The 26,152-nt window shown below is 36.9% G+C and overlaps 1 protein-coding gene across 5 annotated transcripts; it reads right to left on the minus strand.

The window, feature by feature from the left end:
• Nucleotides 1–1,013: 1,013 nt before the first annotated feature.
• On the minus strand, nucleotides 1,014–25,947 carry serac1 (serine active site containing 1). 5 transcript variants are annotated; one of them, XM_088625353.1, is made up of 17 exons: nucleotides 25,873–25,947; nucleotides 22,398–22,524; nucleotides 20,594–20,630; nucleotides 20,226–20,362; nucleotides 17,777–17,866; nucleotides 16,339–16,470; nucleotides 14,922–15,043; nucleotides 11,011–11,139; nucleotides 10,307–10,420; nucleotides 8,649–8,811; nucleotides 8,078–8,228; nucleotides 7,494–7,635; nucleotides 6,001–6,101; nucleotides 4,713–4,810; nucleotides 2,556–2,738; nucleotides 2,086–2,229; nucleotides 1,014–1,890 (listed from the first exon to the last, which is right to left on the minus strand). In XM_088625353.1, exons 2-17 carry the CDS (start codon nucleotides 22,486–22,488, stop codon nucleotides 1,754–1,756), a joined length of 1,971 nt encoding a protein of 656 aa, XP_088481479.1. In that variant the 5' UTR covers nucleotides 22,489–22,524; nucleotides 25,873–25,947; the 3' UTR covers nucleotides 1,014–1,753. The 5 variants fall into 5 exon arrangements, with proteins under 5 accessions (XP_088481479.1, XP_088481480.1, XP_088481481.1 ...); XM_088625354.1 differs by lacking the exon at nucleotides 25,873–25,947 and adding an exon at nucleotides 25,275–25,824; XM_088625355.1 differs by lacking the exon at nucleotides 25,873–25,947 and adding an exon at nucleotides 24,420–24,537.
• Nucleotides 25,948–26,152: the final 205 nt, after the last annotated feature.

Genomic DNA, 26,152 nt, shown 5'->3' on the forward strand with positions numbered 1-26,152 from the left:
ATTTTGGGTAATTCCATACATAACATTATATTCATTATATCAAAACATACCTAAAACATATTTTGTGTTCATCCCAGTGATCATAAGTATTGTCATATACACAATAAACACTTTTTAGAATGTGAAAGTCAGTAGTTTTTTTTACATCTTTGAATGTGCCATCATTTGAGATGCGTACCTGCGGCCAAAGTAAATTCCTGGCTAACATTATCAAGTAATCTTTAACAACCAAGTAGTCAGGAAATTAGTTCAGTGTCTTATCTGGAGGGCAACATTACATACAGCTGTTTCCCTGGTCACCATGCTGGGGTGCGGCAGGTTTGGAAACTATGGTACAGAGGATTGACATCTTATCCATTAACACCACTTACAGCAGCAAACTGTTTTCCTTGGAGACTGGCCATCCCACTACAGATCATACCGTGGTGTGTAATCAGTGGATCCACAGCATCCTAGTAGATTACTAGAGAGGATCTTTGGTGTGTTTTTGGTACACTGTAGAAGAGCAGTGTCCTTACAGATCTATAAAAGTATACCAGTTTTCACAACACATGCTAATGAAGTCACAGTGGGTATTATTATTATTATTAACATCCTTACTTTAAGCATTAATATTATACACATTGATAATCTCACCCACAAAGTGTGTGGGGAGGGGTTGTTGGCCTTCTCGTTAAACAGCCTATATCTTTGTGTAAGGGGCTTGTTGTCTCATTTATTGGTGGATTTTCATAAAACAATGTTTCAATTATATTATAAAATAACAGAGAGACATAGTCAATGGATCATTCAAAATTAATCTTATCTTCAAATACAGACAGGAAATGTTTCCGGATGATGTTCACATAGTATATACTGTAATTGGAACGGCTTTCACAGGATTCCATGTAAGTAGGTACAAGGCGGACATTTAAAGAATAAGAATATTCTAAAGGAGAAAGCAACATTAAGAGACAAAGTATTAATAACCACACAGTTAATGTTAAAAGTTAATAACCACACAACTCCCAAAATGTAAATACAAATGCAAAAAATGTTTTTATAATATGGCATTCAAATATCATGTGATATTCTTTGAAAATAAAGTGCAATGGAATTATACTTCTGAATATTTATTTGAGATCTGGTACCAGGGTTTGTAAACATGGGTTAAATATATTTCTTATCATTTATAATAATAATTTATTTAGTTTTTCCGCAATGCAAATTAATTTGCATTTCTGTGCAATGACATTTTAAGATTATTCATGAATAATCTATTTTACAACAGAAACAGTAAACTTAGTATCTTTTACAAATATTTAGTTCATGTAAAAGTAAAGACCTTCTATAATAACAAATATACAGTATACATCACCTGAAGATTATAACTTATGTTCTTGTACACCGACCACTGCTCTATTTTTCCTGCTCAATGAAACAGTAAACTCTTGGTAATTTATGTATCCATGTCTGAGGCTTAATTAACACTGACATATACAGTATGCTATTAAAAATGCAAACACTACAAAACTCTTAAGTTTATTTTCCTTTGTTATCAAACTTTCATAACATGCAGTATGTTCTGTTGAATACTAATGTTATAGATCTGTTTTCAGTAACAAAATATTACGAAATCTTTATTTATACATATGCAATATGGCAAAATAATGTCAGGTTTTTATAAACTGGATTTGAGTTTTAATTTTATGATATGAACACTTGGGGAAGGTGCTTTCAATATGTTGTCCTTATTGACAGTAATAAGTTTTTATTAATTGTTGATGTGGCTTTCCAGTGCATCTCTGATGAACTGTAAACTGCGCTTGTAAAGGAAAGAATCCTTTTTCTGGGGTTTGCAGATATTTAGATGATCGACATCCACTTGAATGAGGTCGCCAATCCCCAGATCTGAAAAATTAATGGTAAACATGATTAAACGTTACATCAAAAATAATCAAGTGCTACGTTTTCCTGAACAATGAAAAGAAATTCACAATATACAATCCCATGTGTTTTGTCTTGTGCTGCTTAATTTAAGTTATTATTAATTTCCCTTAATATACTGTATCTATTTTACCTCCCCGCAGGAGCCTAAGCACATACCTGCAGACTGCACTGGGACTACATGCATCTTCACCATAGGACCGATGCTGGTGGGTAATGTTTCTGCAAAGCTTAGTATCTTGAACTTCCTTTCCTTGGCCATGCACAGAAAGCGTTCATTGAGTTCATTAAGTGCAGGGGAATCTGAAAAATGTGAAAAGATGTATTATGGATAGAAAAATGGTCATGTTTACTTAGAATTAGAATGGAATTGAAATTCCATTATCTTAGAATTAAAATATGCCACTGAGATGCTGTAAACATGGCTTTGACATATTAAAAGGTAATTTCCGTGTTTCTAACAACAGAAAGGTGTTCCCCTTTTAAAACATCAAACGTTTTCAACAGCTAGCAGTTGAGAGCATAACACATAAATCGTTACTATTAAGCTTAGGAAAAAAAACTAAGTGAACACATCATAACACAAAGTGAATAAAAACTTTACCGAAAACTTTAAGAAGTGATCTTACCTTTGGAGAGCTCCTTGACTTCTACCGAAGGAAACAGCAAATATTTGACAGTGACTGAATACTCTGCAATAGAGGTTCCATGATGAGGAACACTATAGAACATGATTCCTTGTGTATTTTTAATTAAGGACTGCATGTCAGGGTCCTTTAAGGCATCAAGGAGCATCTGTTTGACCAGCAAACCTGTGAATATAAGGAAAAAAATCTAAGGTTGAAAGAGAAACTGCTAAATTCAAACTTGTAAAATCAAACAGATTCAGTTTGAACATGCCATCCATACAGTTAAGGGTAGGAGATGCCCAGTTCAAAATAAATGATTCTTTTTACTTTACTTCCTTATGTTCTATTCTTTGGAGGAGAGGTTAATTGCAAGGCCTATCATAAGTGTCATAAGGAGTAGCATAATTCACCCTGTAGTCTCTGTAAGTTGCCTTGCACCTTGTCATGGAAGAGAAAAAGTCCCCAGAAACTGGAAATTCTTTGATTAAAAGCATACTGTATAAGATATAAAAACTGTAAAACAGACCTTAAGCTAAATTACATCTAGTGATGCACTTATCATAAGCTAAGAGGAAATAAATCCTAAGAAGTCCTAAGACACCAGCAGGAAGGATTCTTAATACCACATGTTGCATGACTTATCAGTACTGTATGTGTAGGGTGATTGTTCATGATCTTAGAAGATGCTGGCCAGCCCAGTTGGACCCCTACACGACCTTGCATGAAGCAGACACCTAAGAGTTATGACACCTTTCCCTAGGATTCTTTCACACGACCTACGCGTGTTTGTAGCACTCACTACTTTTCAACTGAGAAGATAATTCTAACATGTCATGTTAGATGGTGTCTGGATGCAGATCTTATACAGATATCTTAAACAGTATAAAATTAAAAAATTGTGCCACATAGGCCTTGGATGCTACATATGTAGGTGAAAATTGGAGAACCTTTTTCTGGACTATATACACAAGAAGGTGAGGATCTGGGGTAAAATTTGGAGAAATATAGTTGACATAATATCTTGTAGATATGCTGTAAAAGGAGAGATTTATCTGTTTGGTTGTATTTCTATGGAAAGCAAAGTGTTACCATTTGTTACCTAACTGATTTGACACAAAAACACAAAATACTTGACCAATCTTGACATTTTACTGGTCTCACATTTATTCTGATAGATGATAGCACTTGCCCCCATCATTCAGGCTGTTAAGCAGCACTTGCTGGCAAGGTCTCCAGCCTAAACTCTAACTGATCATGTCCAGGTCATATGAAATCATGCAATTGCCATTTATGTTGTTCAATTATTGATTCCAGATGAGTTCCAATTTGTTTTAGTATAGGAATGCAAATATCTTCTTAAGCAAATATTCTGACATATGATCAACTACATGGCACTGCAGAATTTTACTGATGCTAGAGGTTACCAGACATGATGTTGTCATTTAAATGAGGTGTTTAGTATATTTTGGTGAATTGACTGCAGCTGTTATGGATTTAGTAATCCACTATTAGCAGGAGTAAATATACATACATTCTACTGAATAAAAATGTATATTCCAATGAAAATAATGTTCATTAATTAAAACTTTATAAATTGTCTTGAGCACAAGAGATAAGCAGCTTTAAATCTCTTTAGTACAAAATCTAAAGTACAACTTATAAAATTACAGAGTGTCCGTGTCCTGCATTTTAGGAACCTCAGGGGCTTAACTTCCACAGACTTTCTGAATGTGTTGTAATGATGCAAAGATTAATTGGATTGTCTGACATCACTGATTCTCATCTTAAGACCCCCTGCCTCCTTCAGCTGAAAGCAGCAAAAGGCTCAAGACCACAGTCACAGAGTTTCCTCCATAAATATGACTATTTTAATTTTCATGAACTACTTTAATACAACCTGCTTACAATTCTAGATTGTAAAAATAATACACACACAAATCACAAAATCTTTCAAAAAAACTGAGGAGATAGATAGGTTTACTATTATGCTAGTGATTTTACAATCCCAATACTGATCAAGATAGCACTCTGTGCTTTTTGACAAGAAAACAGGTGAAAACTTAAATCACAGGGCTTTTACAATTCAATAACACAAAACAGTGCTAGATTATGAAAAGGATTCCACTTCTGAACTTTTCCAAACAATTTAAATCTTACCTCCCATACTATGTGCCACCCAGACAATAGGTCTATCCCCAACACCAGCAGCCTTTAACTTTCTGAGAAGCTCAAGACTTCTGTAAGCCAGAGACTTTCTGCAAAAAGTAAAATAATGCACTGATCAGTTAATTTAGTATTAGTTCCTTATAAGATAAGATCATGGAATAAACTTTTACTTGTTCCTTATACGATCACTTTATTGGCCATATACAATTTCTTGTATTAGGAATTTGTCTTTTCGCATACCCCAACTTGCTCTCCATGAGACACACAGATACACAGACAGGGAGAGAGAAGCTTGGGGTCAGAGCGCAGGGTCAGATATTTATATGGAGCCCCTGGAGCAGTTGGGGTTAAGGGCCTTGCTCAGGGGCCCAGCGGAGTAGGATTCCTTTTGCCAGCCACAGGATACGAACCAGCAACCTTCCAGCCACAGGCGCAGATCCTTAGCCACAGAGCCACTGCAAAGCCTGTAGAATTACTGTACAGTAGTATTACTGTAATTCAAAGTTATGTTAATTATAACAACCTGGCTACCTACAATTACTGTAAGTCCAAATCAACATATTGGGTAAAGCACTAATCAAACTGGTCTGCAGAATAATTAATCAGCACAACAAGAGTTTGCTAATTATAAGACTTTATTCTCATAATGATAAACTGTTACAGCTTTGTATATTCTGAAACAGATATAAGATGGTTAATCTTCTTGACAGACAATCCAAACAAGCATGAAAAGATATATATGTAAATTGTCAATGGGGCAGAAACTTCTAACGAAGGGACGTATGAATCAACTTTCTATTATATTGGAAACACTGAAGTGTTTCCAAAAATGAAGTGAAGATTTCTTAAAACATGGTTATGAAAAATGAAAGTGCTAAATTCGCACGATTATGCTGTGTGAGGATAATGTGTATGTGAATGTTTTATATAACTGATGGAAATATAATGTATAATGAATTAAGAAAAGCATAGATAAAAACAGAGCTGTTGAATTTCATAAGAATTTGATGAAGTTTCATAATGGTGTTTGCATTGGGTGACCAATTAATTCCCCATCTAAGGGAATTCTCTTTATAAGGCAATGAGAAGGTTTCAGATTTTGAATTTTTATGTCTTCAATTACTGTAAATGTCTGCTGTAACCCCTATACTATTAGTACTGTAAGAGAGTTTAAATCTGAGATTGTCTTAGTTGCTCACTGTTTTTCTTCTGATTAAATTGTGCTACCATGTACAATTTTTATAATGAAAATTGTAATTCCTTCAAATAATCTGCGCACCTTTCTTTTTCAGCAGGACATGTTGCTCTCCAGTCACTTAGATGAGAGTCGTATTCCACTGACAGGACCCTGAGGTTTGGACAGTCAGCAGCCAGCCACGTCTAACATTTGAGGAAGAGACGGGGAACAGTAAGTCACCACTTACTTACTGTAATGGATGGCATGCTTCAGGGAAATGCCAGACAGGTGAAGCAAGAGTGCTTCATTAACAGCAATGAAGAAATGTACTGGAGAGGCAAGTGACAGACAACTAAATTGGCGTTTATATTCCAACTAAACAGCTGGAGGAGAATCCCTTTCTGAGAATGCTTTTGCCTTCAGCTGATTTATTTTAATAGAAAGCAATTATATAAACCTTCTAAATTGCTTTTTCTAGGTTTCATACAAGCCTTCAAACAATACACACCTCACTAAAAGGATGATTTGAGTGACTGATTTTTAAGAAGAAAATAAAAACAGTTCTGATTTAATAAATTCATATTGTTTCCTTTGACAGTGAAGACAAAATGATCAAATTTAAGCACAACTAAATTAAATATTAGAGTGTTCACTGACATGAATGAGAATATAAAACCAGGGCTCTGTTTGCTTACCAGCAAGAATGGTTCTCATACAGTATAGTCTTAGCAGCTAGGTTCTTATATAAGCTAAAGGGAAGAAGCACTTCAGCTCTGATCTAATTTCAGACTTCCTCCAGAGGGTCTAAAAGCACATGGATGGGACACTACTGAACATGCACTGCTGATTCTCTAGAGCTGTGAAATCTTTTGTGGCACATTTCCATTCTTATAGTTTCAGACTTTTTTCTCATTTATTTCCCCCACAATTATTCTATTCTAGTCTGGTCTGGTATTGTTATGATCCAGAGACCAGAGTCTCTAATTAATTTGTTACTGCATTTTGCTTTGATTTATTGGAAACTTTGCCTTGATGCAACTGATAGATCTTATATAAATAGACTAATATAATGATGATAATGATTTATGATTTTAAGTGGGTGTCCCCATGGTGAGCACTGCTGCCTCACCACTCTTGGGTCCGAAGGTCATTTCTGTACCTGGGACACATTCTGAGTGGAGTCTCAGGTTTTCTCTAGGAGCTCCAGTCTTTGCCCCACAGTCCTAAAGACATGGTGCCCAAGTAAAACAGCATCTCTAAACAGCTCCCCTTATGTGTGAGTGTATGAGTGAATACGTACTGTATGCATGTGTCCCCTGCTATTAACTAGTTTCCTGTCCAGAGTGAAGTCTGACCAGCGGGGCTGGGAAAGGCTATAGCTCACTGCAATCCGTAAAAGATATAGAGTCACTGAAAACAGATAATTAAGTCTAAGTTGTAGATGGATTACCCTCTTTTCATTCCAAATCACTGGTAGTAGCTTATAAGCAAACTCAAATTTAATTGTGATTTTGCAGGGGTTTGTTTTGCTAAATATTACCACCTTCCCCAGACTTCTCCCTAAAAAAAGCCTTTAAATTGCTGAGGAAGGTTACCTTTGGCCAGCATTCCGTGTAGTCATCTTTCAAGCTCTCTGCTGCCACATCTCGCACAGGGACGTAGTCCTGCTGCCGCCACGTCTTAAAAGCTGCCCCCAACAGACCATGAACGAAGAGGACATCTGCTTTCATTGCCTGGCTGGAATGGGCAAGACACTTTGAGTGTGAAGCTCAGAAAGAGAAGCGGTGTCTTTCAGCACTGACGGACATTGAACCTCTATTAATAGATAGATAGATATTAATATCTGCAACATATCACAAAGGTGAAAGATGCATATTTTTTATATGTAGTTTATATGGGACTCTTTTATATGTAGTTACTTTGATCAGTTTTTAAGTATAGTTTTCATGTTGCAAACTTCACTTTTTATGATCAAGACTATAACAATGTATTATGTTACACTTATAAAAGCAAATTACTTGAAAAATTACTTAACGTAAGCCTGAAGAGCAACAAAGATTACAGCTGTGAGCACCAAAATAAAGGAACTGAAATTTTCACTAAGACCCCAACAGGTGTGTACAACAATCTCACCCTGTAAATAGAATCAGACTAAGAAGAAAAGTTTCAGTAATCTCACCCTGTGCGACACTGTGGGTGTAAAATATACACACCATCCTTATACTTCTCCTGTACCACGTCCCTGTCCAGGTTAGCTAAGGCTCTGGCTGCATGAGAGGACTGCATGATATGTGAAGACTTCATTAATTCTGCCAGGACAGAAATCCAACCTGCATCACAGCATTAAAAAATAAAGAATGTTGGGTATTGATTTAGAATATCACAAAGTACTTTAGTAATCCTGTGAAGACTTTAAAAGAGCTTCTGTCATCTGTATCAGAGAATGCACTAAACATCTCATCCACCCAAATGAAACAAGTAAAAAAAAATCTTATCACAGGATGCCACCTTGTGTTCTCATAATAGTGGGTCAACTCATGACTACCGTGTGTAAAGAACCAAGGCTCCAGAGGAAAAGGACAGAAAACAAAGCATAACTTCATTTCTGTTGCTTCAATGCCATTCAAGAAGTCAATAATCAAAGTAACCATATATAATCTCGGTAACAAATACTGAAGCCCAAGCATATAAAGAAGTAAAATACAGGTCTAAACTCTTTCATTAAGACCTTGCAGACAGCTGTTACTCACCTGACTGAACTATATCTGAGTGCACATTTGTACATAGAGCTAAGTTGCCTATGATGCGGACGATGTTCCTCTGGATTTTCTGCGAATTTCTGCGGAACTGGTACACCCTCTGTAAGAGCTGGAGACCTCCATTTGCGACAATTTTTTCACAATGACTAGGAACCTGTGAACAGAAACAGCTTCTGTCACCATGAATGCATGAAGATTCCACATACCACCCCAACTACAGTACAATCATGAACTACAATCATAAAAAGGACCATCAGTGCACTTAACAATTTAGCCTTCTTCAAAATCAAAGGATGTTGAAACCGTAAATAATGCAGAACAAATAATATTACAAAACCAATTAGGTAGAAATGTTAATTTTCTTGCAAATAATCCAAGTGAATAATGTTTTGTTACACAATATTTTCTATTTTTAAAATGGTCTTATCCCTTAATAAGCCATATACAAAAACTATTACTGTGAAATTGATGCACTGTTTTGTTATCTGCTTATTGAATACACACGAAACTGTCTTCATTGTCAGAGCCTTTTTATTTAATTTTTTAGATCATACTATACATGTAAAATGAGCTGAGAAAATGATCCTGATGCAACACAATCAGGTTGAGGCAACCTTTCTGATTTAAGTGCAGAACCAAGAACATAAATGGTAATAACAGACATGCAGGAGTTGTAAATAATTCATGCAATACTGAATTTTATAAAAGCCTGTAGAGTATTAGGTTTGAGTGCGGAGCTGCATCACTATGCTGGCTTGAAAGGAACAAGTAGATTTTAATTCCAGGTTAAAGAGTAGAAAGAAAAAAATGGTTTTGGCTATTGAAAGCTCAATGTGTTTTTTATTGCAATCTACTTTTCTGCCTGGGATTAACCTATACTTGTTCCGTTTATATAGTATACAGCACTAGGTTTATTTCTTTGCCATCTAATTGACCATTTTACAGGAATTAAATGTAAAAATAAAATTTCACAATGTATCTCCAGATCTTACTGGACATATGTTTTTGTTGCTTTCAAAAGCACTACATAAATGCAAGGAATTGATTAATTGTTTTGATAAGTATCCTCTGTGTCAGATCATAAATAATATTCTATCAATTGCTGGGACTTAAATTAGGTAACCTTTAAAAGTAAAAATGTTTCACTATTTTACAAAGTTTCTTAAATTTGATACAGCAACAAAAATGTACAGCTTTATTCTCTCATCAAAGTAATGTCATTACAATGATGAAATGTAGGAGCTTTCCAAGGTTCTCTCATTATTATTTCTCATCTCATTATTTTTGCAACATTTGTTTTTCAGAGCATTAAGGGAACAACAGATGCTGACTGCCAGCAGCTGTCTCAGTTTGTCTTCAATGGAGTAACTCTAAAAGGGTCCAAATCTAAATAATCTTCATTTCACTATCACTTCATTTCTACTATCTACGCCCCAAAAGCTTTAACTGGGTTATCAGGATTAAATCGTTCGGCAAAAAGTGCACATTTAGAGAACAGCTATAATAAAGACTTCATGTAAGCCCTTCTTTCATTTCCCATTCTCTCTGAAATTGACAAATGTATTTATTTAGCATTAAAACACTATAGTAACAAGGACTTTAATTTATCCCTCTTTCTCTCTGGCCACTACCTCAACAGAATCGGTTACCTTAGAGTGCTGCACCAAAGCTTCCACGCAGCAAGATTCCACTTTCTCTGAAGGCACCGACGTTAAGCTCTGAGCGTAAGGTAGCCCGTTGCCTCCGAAGCACCAAAGCCCCCCCTTAAGACACAAAAGAACATGCTGCAACTTGTCAAGCAGACGTGAACGAAATCTAATGAAAGAGGAACATTTCTTTCTACTAGGTTCTGAGCTAGGCAAAACCAGAGAGAGAAGCTTCCATTTGAATATGCGATTATTGTTGATAACTTCTGTGGACAAATGTTCAATTAATAAGACAACAATAAATTCATTTTTTTTAAATACTGTTGGCCTACTGTAATTACACATGAATGCAGTAAGATTACATATTACAGAATTATATTAATAAATAAGTATATGTGCACAGATTTGAAAATATTATAAACAACTGCTTAAATTAATTTCCTTGTGATATAAAGATATAAAGAATAAATAGATAAAACAAAATACATGATCAGTTAATAAGCATTACAACATCAGCAAAGCATGAAGTAAAGCAGCAAGGCAGGAAAATTAAGCCAAGCACACTAGAGGAGCAAATACATGCACAGCTAGAGAGATGATGAAGATAACGTCATAGGAGTATGAAAGAAACCACAACAAACACAAAAATCAAAATCAATTCACTGTGAACTGTGAAAATAAAAGATGCCGACGGTGTTGTCACCTACTCTCTGGGCTGCCAGTGACTGACTGCTTTCCCTTAGTGCCAGAGAAGTGAGGTACTGAACGCACTGATCCACCTCAGACTGAGGCAGAGACGCCAGGATCTGTCTTAGCTTGTCTTCTATGGAGTAACTCTAAAAGGATCCAAATCAAAACCAAGAAGTAATCTTCATTTCATTACCTACAGCCCAAAAGCCAACTTCAGAAACGCTTGAGACACTAAAAACCACACACAAAACACCTGCAATAAAATAAAAAGTTATTCCTTTTAATATTTAAGATATCTGAAAGTTCTCTTTATTCTGCCATTCCACTTGCCTTCGGTTTTAAAGTGAGACTTGCACCATATTTAATTTCACTTTCAGTGAATTTTTCAATAAAGTATCAATGTGCAAAAATTGTTAAGATCAACTGCTAATATGGTGTAGGAGCAGCCAGGGCTCTCAACGTGTGGAATATCGTTTAAATTCCCTGGGGACTATTGTTGTACCCAGCGTGCTTCCCCCAGCTTGCTCCAGTAAAATGCCCCGCTATGGGAACAATTTGAAAAAATGCAAGTTGCTTTGGATAAAAGTGTTAGCCAAACAAACAGGCCTGCCTAATTTCACTGCCCGTCAGACTTTGTTTTTAACCTAACATAAAAAAAAAAGATGTCTGAAGTCACAAACCAAAAATATGATTGAGCTGCTCTTGCGCTCTTATTGTTACTTCAGACTCAAATAAGAAATCATTTGTGACTCATTTGTGAGATTTCAGTCTGCAAAACTGGGTCTGGGTCCAGGCATACCTGTGAATACAGCCCCGGAAGAGAAGCTACTGCATCTTATTCACTGTATAAGACATTTTTACCCTGTAGTGTTTTCATTCTATTCATTCCCAAAATTCACATTTTTTCTGTTACACTGGGGATAAGTTTGTTAGCCTTCTCTTCTATGTAACCGCAACCTGTAATTTATTTTCTTAAATTTAATCAATGTTGTTAAAGGTCCCTTTTTCCTATTACTTACACATAATTTAGTGTCTGCACTTGCCTGTCTTTTGTTCTACTGGTCTTTCTTCCTTTGCATCACTTTAAGGTTATCTAATAATTTTAGGACTAAATGTTTTAGGATACATTTTGTTTTCCTACCATTTCATATTCTTTCTCTGTAATATTTACTTTAGTTTGGTTTCTTCAAATTAGATTCCTGCATTGCGTGTAGTTATCCAGGAAATTACCCTAGTTTTTACATTAGTTTTCACTGTATACAATGTATTAGCCCACACAACACGTTGACGATGGTGACAGCCAGATTCCATAAAGAAATCAAGATCTGATCCTGCTATTTTATTTTCTCTAGCTTTGCTACTTGGTACTCGGATTAAATGTAACGTTAGTCTCCACAAGTGTGATAAATTTGTCATTTTTCCAACATATAAATGAAACATTCTCAATGATGCTCCTGAACCTGGACTCTCCTACCAGCTCAACATCCATATATAACACTGGGTCTGAAGCCATGGAAAAAAGTACTTTCAACTGCAAAGGAACAGAGCCAATGACACCAAAAAGGGACAGTATAATGCACCTAGTTTTTCCTTTAAAGCTTCTTAGTGAGTCCTCAGAAAAAATGGGGTAATAACCTTTTAGAACATAGTATTAATGTTCTCTATAGTATTGCAAAAGACTTCTGATGTGGCATTAAAATTGAATACATTTTGCAATCGTACCATTAAAAATAAGCCTGTTCTGTCCATTTTTTAGAACAACATGTACATACGGTGCATTGGAAAAGTACTCGGACCCTTGCAGAGTTATTGCACATTGGTGGTTTAAAGCTTGCAGTCATGACACTTTGAAGTAGCAATTAATGTTTGTTATGTACAGTACTCAACCTATTTCACAGAGCATGTAAATACAGCAGATGTTTAATCCATCCATACATTTTCCAATCACTTTATCCAACACAAGGCTGCAGGTCAGCCAGAGCCTATCCTGGTAAGCAACAGGAGCATGACATCCTGGACAGAATGGCAGCTTGGATGTTAAATATGAAAGATCAATGGAAAAGCCACAATTGCTTAAATACTCAAACCATTTACTGTGAAAGTCCTAAATAAATGCAGGTAGACACAATTACCCTAATGAGACACAATTAGTTGAGTGGCTCATGTCTGTGTGCAATAATAATGGATCTTATGATTTCACAATACAAATACCTGCTTCTGTGAGGATGTTTGGTCAAGTAGGAAATTCCAAGCAGAGACTCATGCACAAAGGCTCAGAGCTTTCACAGCAAGTAAAGGATAAAGTTATTGAAACTTACAGATCAGGAGAAAAATATCTACGTCTCGGAATAACCCCGTGAGCACAGGAAGCAAGTGGGAGGTGCATCTATCTTCCGAATTGACTACTGTGAGGCTACAGCTACAGTGTCTAATGGCTGAGATGGAAGAAAACGTACGTCAGTCTGCAATATGCAGAACACTTCATAAAATTTTCCTGTATGGCAGGATGAAAAGAAAAAAATATTGTTAGAAATAAGCCATCTCAAAGCCTGCCTCGCAAACCAGTGGCAAAACGTCATATGGTCAGATGAGGTCAAACTGTAAACAACTGATCTGAATGACAACTAGTCAGGTTTATCGCAGACCCAGCACATCTCCCAGCCACTTAGCACTAATCTACAGTCGGCACTGAGATGGCAGCATCATGCTTTGGGCAGCCTTCCAGGGGATTAATGATCCAAAGCACTGGAGTGGTTTATATCCTGAACTGAATCCTATTGGGTACCTCTGGAAAGACTTGAAAACTGCTGTCCGTAAGCAATCCCAAGCAGCTTGAAAGAGCGTCAGCAAACCTGCCAAGAGGAAAAGGCAAAATTGCACCAGACTGGTGTGCAAATTTATTTTTGACCATGAAAGAAGTTAAAATTTTGAACCAGGGTTAACATCTGGGATTTCAACAAAATGTTTAATGCATGTTCATGAACATAAAAAAGAAATTGGTTCTGATAAGGATCTTACTGTCCAGTTGCAACTGAGGGAAATTTCCCTCCTGACCTGATCATGCCGGACATTATGTACAAATTATTTGAGATCATGGACAAGTCTTTCTATGACCAAAACTGAATCCTACCTCCACCTTCATACCCCAAACAAAACAGTGATGCAGAGAACAGAAACAGACACTCCTGTTGTTATCCTTGTCTCACAACCTTGTCTCAGAGAAAGGTTCCCTCTGAGAACTGAGAGCTTTAAAACGTTGCTATCTTAGCACAATTTTTGGAAAAAACATTTCCTTCTTGGGCACAGTGGCGCAGTGCTTAGCACTACTGCCAAACAGCACCGGGGTCCCGCTTTCAATTCCCGGGCTGCTATCTGTGTGGAGCTTGTATGTTCTCCCTGTGTTGAAGAGGGTTTCCTAGAGGTGCTCTGGTTTCCTCCCACAGTCCATATACATACTGGTAGGTCCATTGGTCTCTGAGAAAAAACATCCCAGTTGTGAATGTGTGCATGTCTGTGTTTGTGTCTATGTACAGGATCTATCCTGAGATGGACTGGTGTCTCGTCCAGAGTCTACCCCGCCTTGTGCCTGTTGCTTGCCAAGTTAGACTCCAGCTCCCCTATGACTTGTACTGGATGAAGTTATTAGAAAACGAATGGATGGATTTCTTTCTTGTTAAATCAAATAAGTGTTGTATAAGATATAAAGAAGACAGGGTTTAGAAGAATGTTTTACACAATGACATCGGGGACACTAACCTAAAAAAAATATCACAGTGTTTTAGTTGAAAATACAAAATCCAATTTTGGATTTAACGTCTAACGTCTACACGTGGATCTTCGTTCATTCAACCTTTCCTATTTTTCTTCTATTCTATTTCCAAGTTGATCCTCGTCATGTTTTCAAATTAAAAAAACTATGTATACCCACATCATCAACAGCAGGAAGGAGAGGTGGGGGGAGAAAGAAGCGCAGGTCCACATCTTTTGTGCGAGCTAAACCGATTGCTGTACGGTGATCACTGGCCTGGGCGACGGTTCTGTACTGGTAATCTGAAAGATACACAATATATATAAAATGACAATAGAGTTAAATAAGTCTAATGTTTGGCATGCTTGGGGAAGAACCCAGATGCAACTTACTAAAAGCACATTTAATCTATTGATAAGGTATTTTCAGAAATCAGGGAAACCGAAAATGTTTTTTTTTTCCCAAATGTTACCCAGGGGATTATCATTTTGCTCTTTCAAATGAAATAACCCACCTGGCTGACATAACCGGGGCTGCAGGAAAGTGTGTAAGAAAATCCAAAGCACCCTCATCTCAGGATTTAGAAGGCTCAGTACAGGCCCAGTCTGTTCAATGAGGAATCAACATTCCGAGCTTTAGAGCTCTCCTGACACTCTTTGAATATGGGTGTTTCCTCTTCCATTCCTGTTTAGTTCTTTTTCCCAAGGCCAGGCTGATGTTTAATGTGCTGACAAAGGCTGATTGTTCTGGTCCACCCTGGGGTTGCCTGTCATTCTGTGAGTGAATGAAAGTTCAGCTGGGACATTAATCAGAACCCCCCTGGAATTTTTTTTTATTGTTTCACCCTCCTGTGATTGCACACCCTTTTAAGAAAAGTTTAATGGGGTCTTAATGTTTGCAAAGATTTGGTGCAGAGAAGTGTCCCAAATAGCCATATTCGCATACAGTATGTAACGAGTCCATCCTTATACCATTGCACAGTGGACTAAAGTATAGTATATACAGTAGTATGGATGGTGAAAAGACATACTGTACATAACCTTCCCTTATATGATAAAATGTACATAAGTAGGTAATATATTTAATTAAAATAACACTGATCAACTTAAACAACAGGAATCACAAACTTATCACCATAAACTAACGGATCTTCCCCTGCATCCAGCAGATTCTGTACTTCATCTCTCTTTAATGAGAAGGCAATAAAGCTGTCGGCAAGCCTGTAAAGCCTGTAACTCGACTCCAGCCTGCCATTCCCCAAGCTACTGCAGCAGAACTGGGAGTTTTCATTACAGAGATGTGGATTCTGGGTAGTAGGTACTTGGGCAGGGAGAAGCTCATTCGCTTGCTAGATTCATCTCACAATCCTAGTCAGTTGCGCAGTTCATTTCAAAGCAAGCTGCACGTAACCTGAGGCTCAGTTTCATCAACGCTCCGCTCAAGAGCCCGTCAGCCAGACAGAAGCACAGAAGAACTTTATTTGCCAATGACACATTTGCAGACGTCGGGACACGGCTGTGCAATCCAAGGTAAAAAAACAGGAATACGACTGAGCGCATAGTGGGCTTCAAGTTATCCTGCAGCCCTTCCTGCGTACCGTGCCAGTGCGAGTTCTCCGCCAGCTGCTGGACAGCCTGCAGGCGCTCGTCTCGATCAGCTGAGCGGGTTCTCTTCAGCAGCAGCCAGAGGGAGCACTCATGGGGGTCCACATCCAGCTTGCTCAGTTGTTCTTCCAATGCAAATAAGTCATTAAAAGACAGTGTTCAGCCAGCTATTTTCACCAAAGTCTTTCAAGGGTTTTCAGCTAGACTGGGTATTGAGTGGTTTGGCGCTTGAGATACAGATCTGACTATAACCTGCTCAGCTGAGTAAAAGGCAGCTGCTGCATAACAAAGCCACTGAAGCAAAGGGGCTGCTTTTTACACAAAGTTGGTGAAGGAAGCAAAGTAAAACAAATGGGAGAGAGAGTTCATTTATACTCAACAGGGTGTGAGTCATTCTGGTATTCCAGTAAGAAACTCCATTAAAAATAGAATACTGCTATCAGCATATGTTTTGGAAAAGGGAAACTATTGAATAACTACTGTGTCACAGTAATGAAATTACAAATACTGTACCTTTGCACCTGTGTAGGCACAATATAAAATGTAATATGTATGGAGGGATAAATCTCCTCTGTTGCAGCACAACAGCAAGAGTTATAAAAAATGGTCAGAATGGCACAGGAAGAGTGGAGCAGGTGTTTCCTGACGTTAATCTGATCCATTAATAGCAGGGTTGGACCTTTAAGAAACCTGTACAATAGCAGACCCTCAGAGCGGAAAATTGCATAGCCTAATTTTTTTAACTGTTCTGGTGCGTCTATGACAGACCAAAACTTCCTGACGACAGGAGCACTATGGGTAAGGCTATCTTAGTTTATTCAGATTCATAAGCACAGTAATATTGATACTGTGAGGAAGTGCTGTGTTCCAATAGGAGGTTCCAGGTGCATTTTGTTTTCATTAAAAACAAACGTTATGACTTCCTGTAAAAAAACGTGAGCACAAAACCCAGATATGAACAGTATTAAGCCAGCAATACCAATTTGTCTCTTCCCCAACAAAGTATGTTTCTATGACAAACCTATGCACTTGTCTGACTTTTTTTTTACAAGATTAAAAGAGAGAGCTCTTGCTTTGTTCATAGTATTCAAGATAGGCACCTTTTGTCAGTTTCTGATTCAAGGTAAAATCTCAGATGAGAATTTTCAATGAGCTTTCCTATAGGAATAAGTGAAGAACAGCAATGTGCAATCTGAATACCTTCTGTTCCGTAATGTTGGAGAAGATTTCAAGCTTCCTAAAAACTCTATTTTATCAACATTTACAAGTAGGAATACGAGCATCTGCTCTTTTAAGACTTCTAAAAGAATGTCAAGACATTTATATTTGTGACACTTTCACTCCTCACATGAAAGACCCCTTTCACAGTTTTAAGCTGTTTTGCACTTTTCAGAGAACATCTCAATTATAACATCAGGGAAACTTTCTTACCATCCAAAGGCCTCTGAAGGATCTTTGTAGATGTTTCTAGCAATCTTCTTGCTGCTCTGTGCAGCTCCTTCCTCACCTTGTACGTGATGCCTGGGGACAAGGTCATGAATATGTGAACATACAATGACAAACAATGATTAAATTATTCAATATCCTATTCTGCAACATACAATATAAAAATAAATAATTACCATATTTTTTATTTTGACTTTTTCAGAGTGTTTGTTACACATTAAACACTAAATGAAACCAAGAAAAACACTCAAGCACTGAATAACATCACACTGCTTTAAAAAGAAACTGCTTATTCAGTACATCCTTGCCAACACTAAAGTGCACCATTTATAAGACAGCTCTTGTACTGTACATTGCATTACTGTACTGAATACTGTGGAAAATAATGTTATATAAGACTTTTCCAAAGAGACTGGAAAAAGCTCTATTAAATAATGCAGAAACACAATGGGTAATGTATTAGATCCCTAGAAAGGTCTATAACTATATTGATACATCCAGAAATGTAATACTAAACTAAAAGATTAATTATTGCCTAAATAATTAGTGTATTTTTAATTCAGTGTACCAGAGTACAATGAATTTTCTGGTGTGTTGCCTCTTGTGTGGGGCAGAAAAAACAGATTGTTACTTAGAGTCTAAGTCTGCTACTAAACAAGCAGTATTGAGGTAACGTTAAAGATAATGAAACATATTTTGTTCCTTTCAAGATTGTAGATTTTGATCTGAATGTGACACAAGCTGTCACTAGTTGGTTTCAACAGATACACCACTACTTGCATTATTCGTTTTTTGCTTCCTTTTAGCCCTGTTCACAACAGAGCCATACTGAAAAGACAGAAACCTACCTAACCTGCCTATGTATCTATCAATATATACAGAAAGTATTTATCCCTCCTGAGCAATTACAAATCTTGTAACAGCCACAATGTTTCAAACTCAAAGTAGCAAATATATTTTTATTAACAAAATATATGAAAAATGCAAAACAGGAATAACTTGTTTACTGAAATTCTCCTACCCACTGAGACAAATGAATCTCTAAAGAATTTTATTTTTTTATAATGCGTTTGAGGTTTGCTGATTTTGAACAATAATGCACGTGGCTTTGTGCATCAGCGTATACATGGGTGTCACTAGTTTGCAAAAATGTTTTGTTTTTGCTTTCCTTCATAATATGGTTACAAGGAGATCTAAACATAATACAAGTACTGTAGCTTAAGGCTGTACTATTATACTCATGCAAGACATGCAATCCTAAACAATAGGGTCTAATCTCTTTGCTATCCTCTACATTCATATACATCACACATCAGATATAACACACTTTTCCCAAACACTAGAAAAGATAGATACAGATATGAACATAAACTAAGACTTTTTTCCTATGGGAAGCCTGTGAAAAAATACTGGATGTCAAATAAAAAAAAACCTAAGCTAGAAGGAACTTTTAGAAGCACAGAAGACTTAAAATATACTTAATCAAACAGAAGAAAAGCACAGACAATAAAAAATATATCAGAACCCTCAGCCTTGCAGCAGAGAGTCAATATTTTCACACTGTCTTTGCTTATCCTCACCAGTTAACATTCACATCTATGTTATTGGGTTATATTCATATCCTTTCAGTGTCCATGCCTGCTTCAAATTAGTTCATATGATTTAAACATTGGTTTGCAAGGAGATTTTGTTTTCCTATGGATTTTCTCATGGTTCACATAATACAATGAAATGGACCTGAATCTGGACCTGATATTTATCTATGCCTTCTGGAGCTATCTGTCCTGGAAAGATTTTCAAGGAAATTACACTCATACTGCAACAATTTCTAAGTTTCCCTTTTGGTTTCATTAAGCTTTCTTTACGTTTTCTCTAACTCTTCTACTTTTCAAGTTCATATTCTATAATAAACAGTCTATTAGCATGAAGAAGTAAGACTACAGATACATTTAAATAAATAGACTTTCTAGAAGAAGGACTGAAGATCGAAAGTAATGTCTGCTTTTTACAATTTCCTGAAAAAGTAGCTCTCTGCCTGAACAGGTGCGTTCTACAGTGGCATGTGTTGATTAAGTTCAACAACAAGAATAATGTCTCTGTGTGCCTCGATCACACTTTTTACCTTGAAAAACAACAGAAGTCAAATTGCATTCATTTAAGTTATCCACATGAATCATGTGTGGGTGGCTGTGTCTCAAGGGAAGGAAAGCTCCCTCTAATTTTCCTACCCTATGCTATCAGTCAGTCAAGGCCACAGTCGCAGTCTCCCCACCAGGTCCGTCCTTCAGTGCAGATTTAGACCCAATCTTCTATTCATGCAGTCTTACTTACTAAGCAGTCTAACTACCAAAGGGGACACTTCAAGACAGCGTGCCCGAGGGAACAGCTTAACTCAAAAAAGCAGACATATCCAGGACAGGAAAAGAAAACATACCAAAGGTCTCCTGCTCCTTGAAGGGGGCGGCGTTCAGATAGATATATGACTTAAGCTTCTCTTGAAGGACAGCTTGAGTATCGACGGTCACTGCTTTGTTCAAAGCTACAACCTCATATGTGATAAAAACACAGCCACTGGAAAGGAAGACGCAGCAGCTGTTAGCAGCACACACGGACATTTGGTAACGGCAACCAAAAATCGACCAAACCCATTATATTCAAATCAATTCTGTTCCAAATTTCCTGGAGTTGGATTTTGAATAATGCCCGAGCCTGAATAAGCTTTGCTTGAGAAGTCATGCTATTGATGCTGGTGAATGGAAAATCCATGTGCAAGGTGCAAGCCCAGTAAGAAACAGACCTTACCCTAAAATAACAGCCCCGGACAACTTCATCATTTTACCTAAGATCAAAAAGAGAGATGCATTATTCACCTCCTCAGTATTAAAGTGTAAAACCAAATTTATCAATGTCTAAAACAGGTTTAAATGTTGTTTTCTTCAGATAAACCATGATCTGTCAAGCATCACACGCTTTCTATTCTTTACTTGAATGCATACTGTAACTAAAATGTGCAGTAAAAAGATCGATTGGCCCAATCGAATTGCACTTGGAAAAAAGACACTGAAAATCAAGCTAAGAAGCACACAGTAAATATACTATGTAATGAAATTGCTGAATGATGGTGAAAGAATATCATGCCAATGTCACTCAAAGGTATTTACTGTAGGTTTTAACTGTTTTATCAGTGTGTTCAATCTTCACTTATGTCAAAATAATAAAAGGATATACAGTAAATATATAATTATGTGTAAGTCATCACTTTCTTATCTACAGAGTGTAATTTTCATCTTTATCCAAACTGTTGATTGAACTATTAAGTCTTAAACACTTAATCACAGCATTAGGTTCATGTACATGGTGTGGCTGAGAAGCAAGCAACACTGCATTCCACTTAACATACTATTTTCAAAAAAAGAAATTCCACACCAAATGAATGCCAGCAGAGATGAGAAAATGGACAACAAAAAATGTAGACAAATTGAGAATGTGCATGTCTAGGTGTTGTTTAGTTCCGTTTCATCCTCTTCAGGGAATCATATTCTGTGTTACTTGCTCAGACAGTTAATTCATTTCCCAGGAGGGGGCCCTAGTAGTTTGGCCAGTGATTTTATTTGTTTCATTGGCAAAACCCATATGGTCCTGTAACAACATTTTTCCTCAATTAACATTGCTTATTTTGGGGAGGGAGATTCAAATCATTTTTTTTTAAACAATAAAGTACTTATATAAAACTATGTTTTCTATAAAACTACTGTTGCCAAACAATATAGAAAGGAGTTTTAACTGTGGTACGTCTAAACACAGTTCCCTGCAATATAAGTAAGGGGTGAAATATAAAGCTTTATGGCACACCAAAAAAGACAACATAGCATTGGAGCCCTTTGATTCATAAGCTAGTACATACAGTAGTAGTATATTTTTCAGTCCCTAACAGTTCCCATGATTAGTCTTGACCAAGTGTATTTGCTTCACTACGCAAGTACATCTCTTCGGACTGAGTGTGACAGACCTGTGTGTGAGAATAGAGGGTTGTTGTCTGCATACAGTATCAATCAATACAATCAATAGTAAACTCATTAATGGATACTTCTTTTGAAAATGTCATTCTTGCCTTTAAGACTATTGAATCTTTAGACACCAGTAAGGCATTCATGGGCAGTACGGGAAATGAGGGCTAGGATCTGATAATCTTGGGGCCTCCTGAGATACAAAAAATACCTTTTGGAATTCTTGATGCTAGACTGTATAAAGATGAATAAATAATATTAAAGGTTAGACAAGCTATTCGTCAATAAGCACCTTATTCAGGAAGTAACCCTGCAGTAAGGCCTTTTCTTCATCTGAGGTCATGTGGTGAGGTAAGTATTTCACTGCCTTGCAGAAATAAAGGACATTGAGTGCAGGCAAAGGGTTGATTCTTGTACAGAAAAGAGTATATGGTACAAGTGTTCAGTTTCAGCCACCCTTAGAATATATATTTCACTGAATCAACCACAAGTACACTCCACTTTCTTAGGCCAAGTTAATTAAGTGGAATGAATACTCATGAAACATGTTAAGTAAGTGTAATTCATATTAGAAAGGGGAGATATAATAGACTACTTACAGATATCCTTCCACAGCCAAAGTCTCTTCACTCTGGGTGTAGAAGTGCTCATTTTCCGAGAACAAATCATACAATAGGCTGAGACAGACATCCTCTGAATACACAATATGTATAAGTAACAAGTAACCTGAAATAAAACATTTAATACATTACTTAACATATTAGCATTTGAAAGAATTACAGTGTTCAGTGGCTGAAATGGGATAAAATAGCTAATATGCCATCTCTTCACAATGGGTACTTGTACTGAACTAATCTCAAATCAACATGGGATACTGCAAACATGTGACGAAAGGTACTGTAGTCAAACAAGACAAAACTGGAACTTTTTTGGTCTATCAAACAGAAACTCAACACAATGCAACTGCTGCCAAACATAATGGTGGCAGTATTATGCGATACAGGGATGTAAAAAAGAAAGTACACCCTCTCAAGATTCTATGGTTTAAAGTAGTAAGACATATCTGACCTTCACCTACTGTAGTCATCACCAAGTCCTAACAGTTGATAAATCTAACCTAATGAGACAAATGACACACTCACTTTTTACTTTGTCATCAATTATTTAACAAAAGAAATCAGCCAACATTCAGAAGCTTTGTGTGAAAACATAAGTGCACCCTCTCTGCTTCATTATCAGTTAAGAAGGCAATTAGAATCAGGTGCTGCTAAACAAGTGCACATGATTAGGTGATCAGCAGGAAGTGCTTCCAACCTGTATATGAAATCAGAAACTGACAGTTTGGTCTGAAGCATTCAAAACTGTGGTAACACATCACGCCTAGGTCAAAAGATATCTGTGACGGTCTCAGAGAAAGAATTGTTTTGCTGCTCAACAGTCAGGGAAGGGTTATAAAGCCATTTCCAAACAATGTGAAGTCCATCATTCCACATTGAGAAAGATAATTTATAAATGGAGAAAGTTCAAAATAGTTGCCAATCTACCCAAGAGTTCAAATTCACCCCAAAATCAGACTGTATGAAGCTCCTACTGTATGATGCTTCAAAGATCTCCGAAGCTACATGCAGGGATATACAGGCCTCTGTCGATATGGTAAATAATAGAGTTCACAATTCTATCATTAGGAAAAGACTGGCTTTAGTGGAAGGATAGCCAGGAGAAAACCCTTCTTCAAAAAGAACACTGTTCCAAGACTAAGGTTAGCAAAACAGCACCTGAGTGAACCACAAGACGTCAGGAAAAATGTCCTCTAGACAAATGAGACCAAAGTGGAGTTGTTTAGCTTGTTTAGTTGTGTCTCGTAAAATGACACGTATGGCGAAAACCCAAAACTGCGTATCACCACAAGAACCTCATACCAAATGTCAAGCATGGAGATGGAGGGGTAATGATTTGGGTTGCTTTGCAGCTCAGGACATGGATGCCTCACAACCATTGAGTCCACCATAAATTCCTCTTTATACCAGTGCATTCAAGAGAAAAAAATGTGAGATCATCTGTTCAACAGCTAAGGTTTAGGTGAAAATGGATCATACAACAGGTCAATAATCCAAAACACACAAGTAAACCTACAACCTAATGTCTGAAAAAGAAAAGAATTAGGATTTTGGAATGGCCAAATCAATGTCCAGACCTCAACCCCATTGAATTACTGTGGTGGGGCCTAAACAGAGCTGTGCATAAACAAATGGCCTCAAACATCACCGAGCTGAAGCAGTTTTGTAAGGAGGAGTGGGCCAGAATTCCTCCCAGGTGAGGTGAGAGACGGGAAATGTTTACTTCAGGTTATTGCTGCTAAAGGGGATTCCACATATTACTGAATCACAGGGTGCACCACTGATTTTTTTGTAAAATTATTGTGCATTATCTGTCACATGAGGTTAGATTTCTCTACTGGTAGGACTTGGTGAGGACTAGGGGAAGGTCAGATAAGTCTTAATATATAAACCCATAGAATCGTTAGAGGGTGTACTTTCTTTTTCACATCACTGTAGTTCTTCTTCTCATTAGAAGTGACTGGGAAGCTTGTTAAGACTGAGTGGAACAAACAGGCCTCACACCTAAAACTGGGATGTAAATTCCCTCTTTAGCAAGATGGCCACATCTACAGTATACTGTAGTGGCTTAGAAATAAAAGTGAACATCCTTGAGTGGCTCAGTCTAAGTCCTAACTTGGGTCCTGTTGAGAATCAGAAGAAAGGACTTGAAAACTGCTGTTGATAAGTGATGCCCACAGAGCTTTAAAGAGCTTAAGCAAATATAACAAGGAGTAATTACACCAAGTCTGTGTAAAATGCTGGAGAGATTTACCCAAAAAGATATGCAGCTGTAACTGTTGCCACAGGTGCTTCTACCCAATATTGAGTTCACTAGTCTGAATACTTATGTAAAGAACAAAATTCTTTTTTTCTCTCTAGTTTTCATTGACATGTACTCTGATTTGCCCTTAGAAGACTTCAGTTTGAGCATTCAGGTTTAAGCTTTAAAAAAATCAGGATTAAGTCTACAAATTGTGCATGCATAATTTTGTAATTTCACAAGAGCGGACCCCATAGAAAAAGTTTGAAAACATTTGCAAGGTGCTGTTTTTATCACAAAAATGAAAAGCAAATAAGAACTATTAAGGCTGTATCTATGCTAGAAGATGTGTTATATTACATGCTACACAGCTGTTGATACATTTCGCTACAGCAAACACAGTAGCTTATGAAAAATCAGATACCTAAAATTACTGGTGTGGTTATTAAAAATAATGAGATCAGCTACGTGCAATACTTAATGTATGTTTGTGAAAAAATGCCTACATTTAACTGGAATTCATTCAGTGAAAAACGAGACCAAAGGCAACGATAATTTATATAAACTGAGAACAGGTTGCTACTTGCTTAAAAAACGTTTGTTTCCGAGAGGCGTACCTCTACATCCAGTAGACTCAAATTCAAACAACTTCTGCATCTAGTGGTTTTTTTCACTGCGATTCTATTCTTATGCGAAAAGGGGAACTGAAAAAATAAAGCTCATAGCTCTCACATTGTGAATATGTATATTCTTTCTTTCTTGACCATTTTGGATTCCGGAATGTTACACAAAGTTAACATTTACAAAACCTGACAAATCTGTGCTTACACGCAGTACAGCTGCTAGATTAATGACACTTCTGGCGAGCCAAATACTCTGTGCAAATTTATGAAAAACTAATAATTGGAATTATCTTTGAATACTACTGATATCATTCTGCACGTTTGCCCGTGCAAAAAAGAAGGCTAGCTATTTTAAAACGTCCTTACTGTATTTCATAACAGTTCAAAAGCCCTGAAAGCAACGCCAGTTAATTTGTAACATTTGTAGCTTAAAGATAAATACGTGTCGTAACATAACTACTGGCAAACATCAAAGCTTGCAACTGCAGCATTAATCATCTCAATAATCATTCCTCTAATTATTCGAGTTTGAATGTTCAGAAGCCTTTTTAATTTTTTTCGCAGCCAGCTTTAGCATTTCCACATCGCTTACCTCCTACTGCCTGTAATGTCCACTCCTCGCCAACGTTGGCGTCACGTGTCGCAGAAAATCTACGTAATCGCCTACCGTAAACCTTTATATTTTGAATTAATTTACCGTAAGTTTAGAAATATCAGCACAACATTAGAGCAGTTGGTAGTTTTTTGTTTTATTTAATTCCATGATGTGCTCAAGTAAAGCCGACGTATCAGTGCTTATCACCTAAAAGCCTTTTTTTTCCTTTTCTTTTTTTTTAATTAGTTGAAAAAACGAATTATGTAATTTTTGGAAA

The sequence above is a fragment of the Lepisosteus platostomus genome, chromosome 3 (assembly GCF_059453375.1).
Source record: "Lepisosteus platostomus isolate fLepPlt1 chromosome 3, fLepPlt1.hap1, whole genome shotgun sequence".
NCBI lineage: Eukaryota > Metazoa > Chordata > Actinopteri > Semionotiformes > Lepisosteidae > Lepisosteus > Lepisosteus platostomus.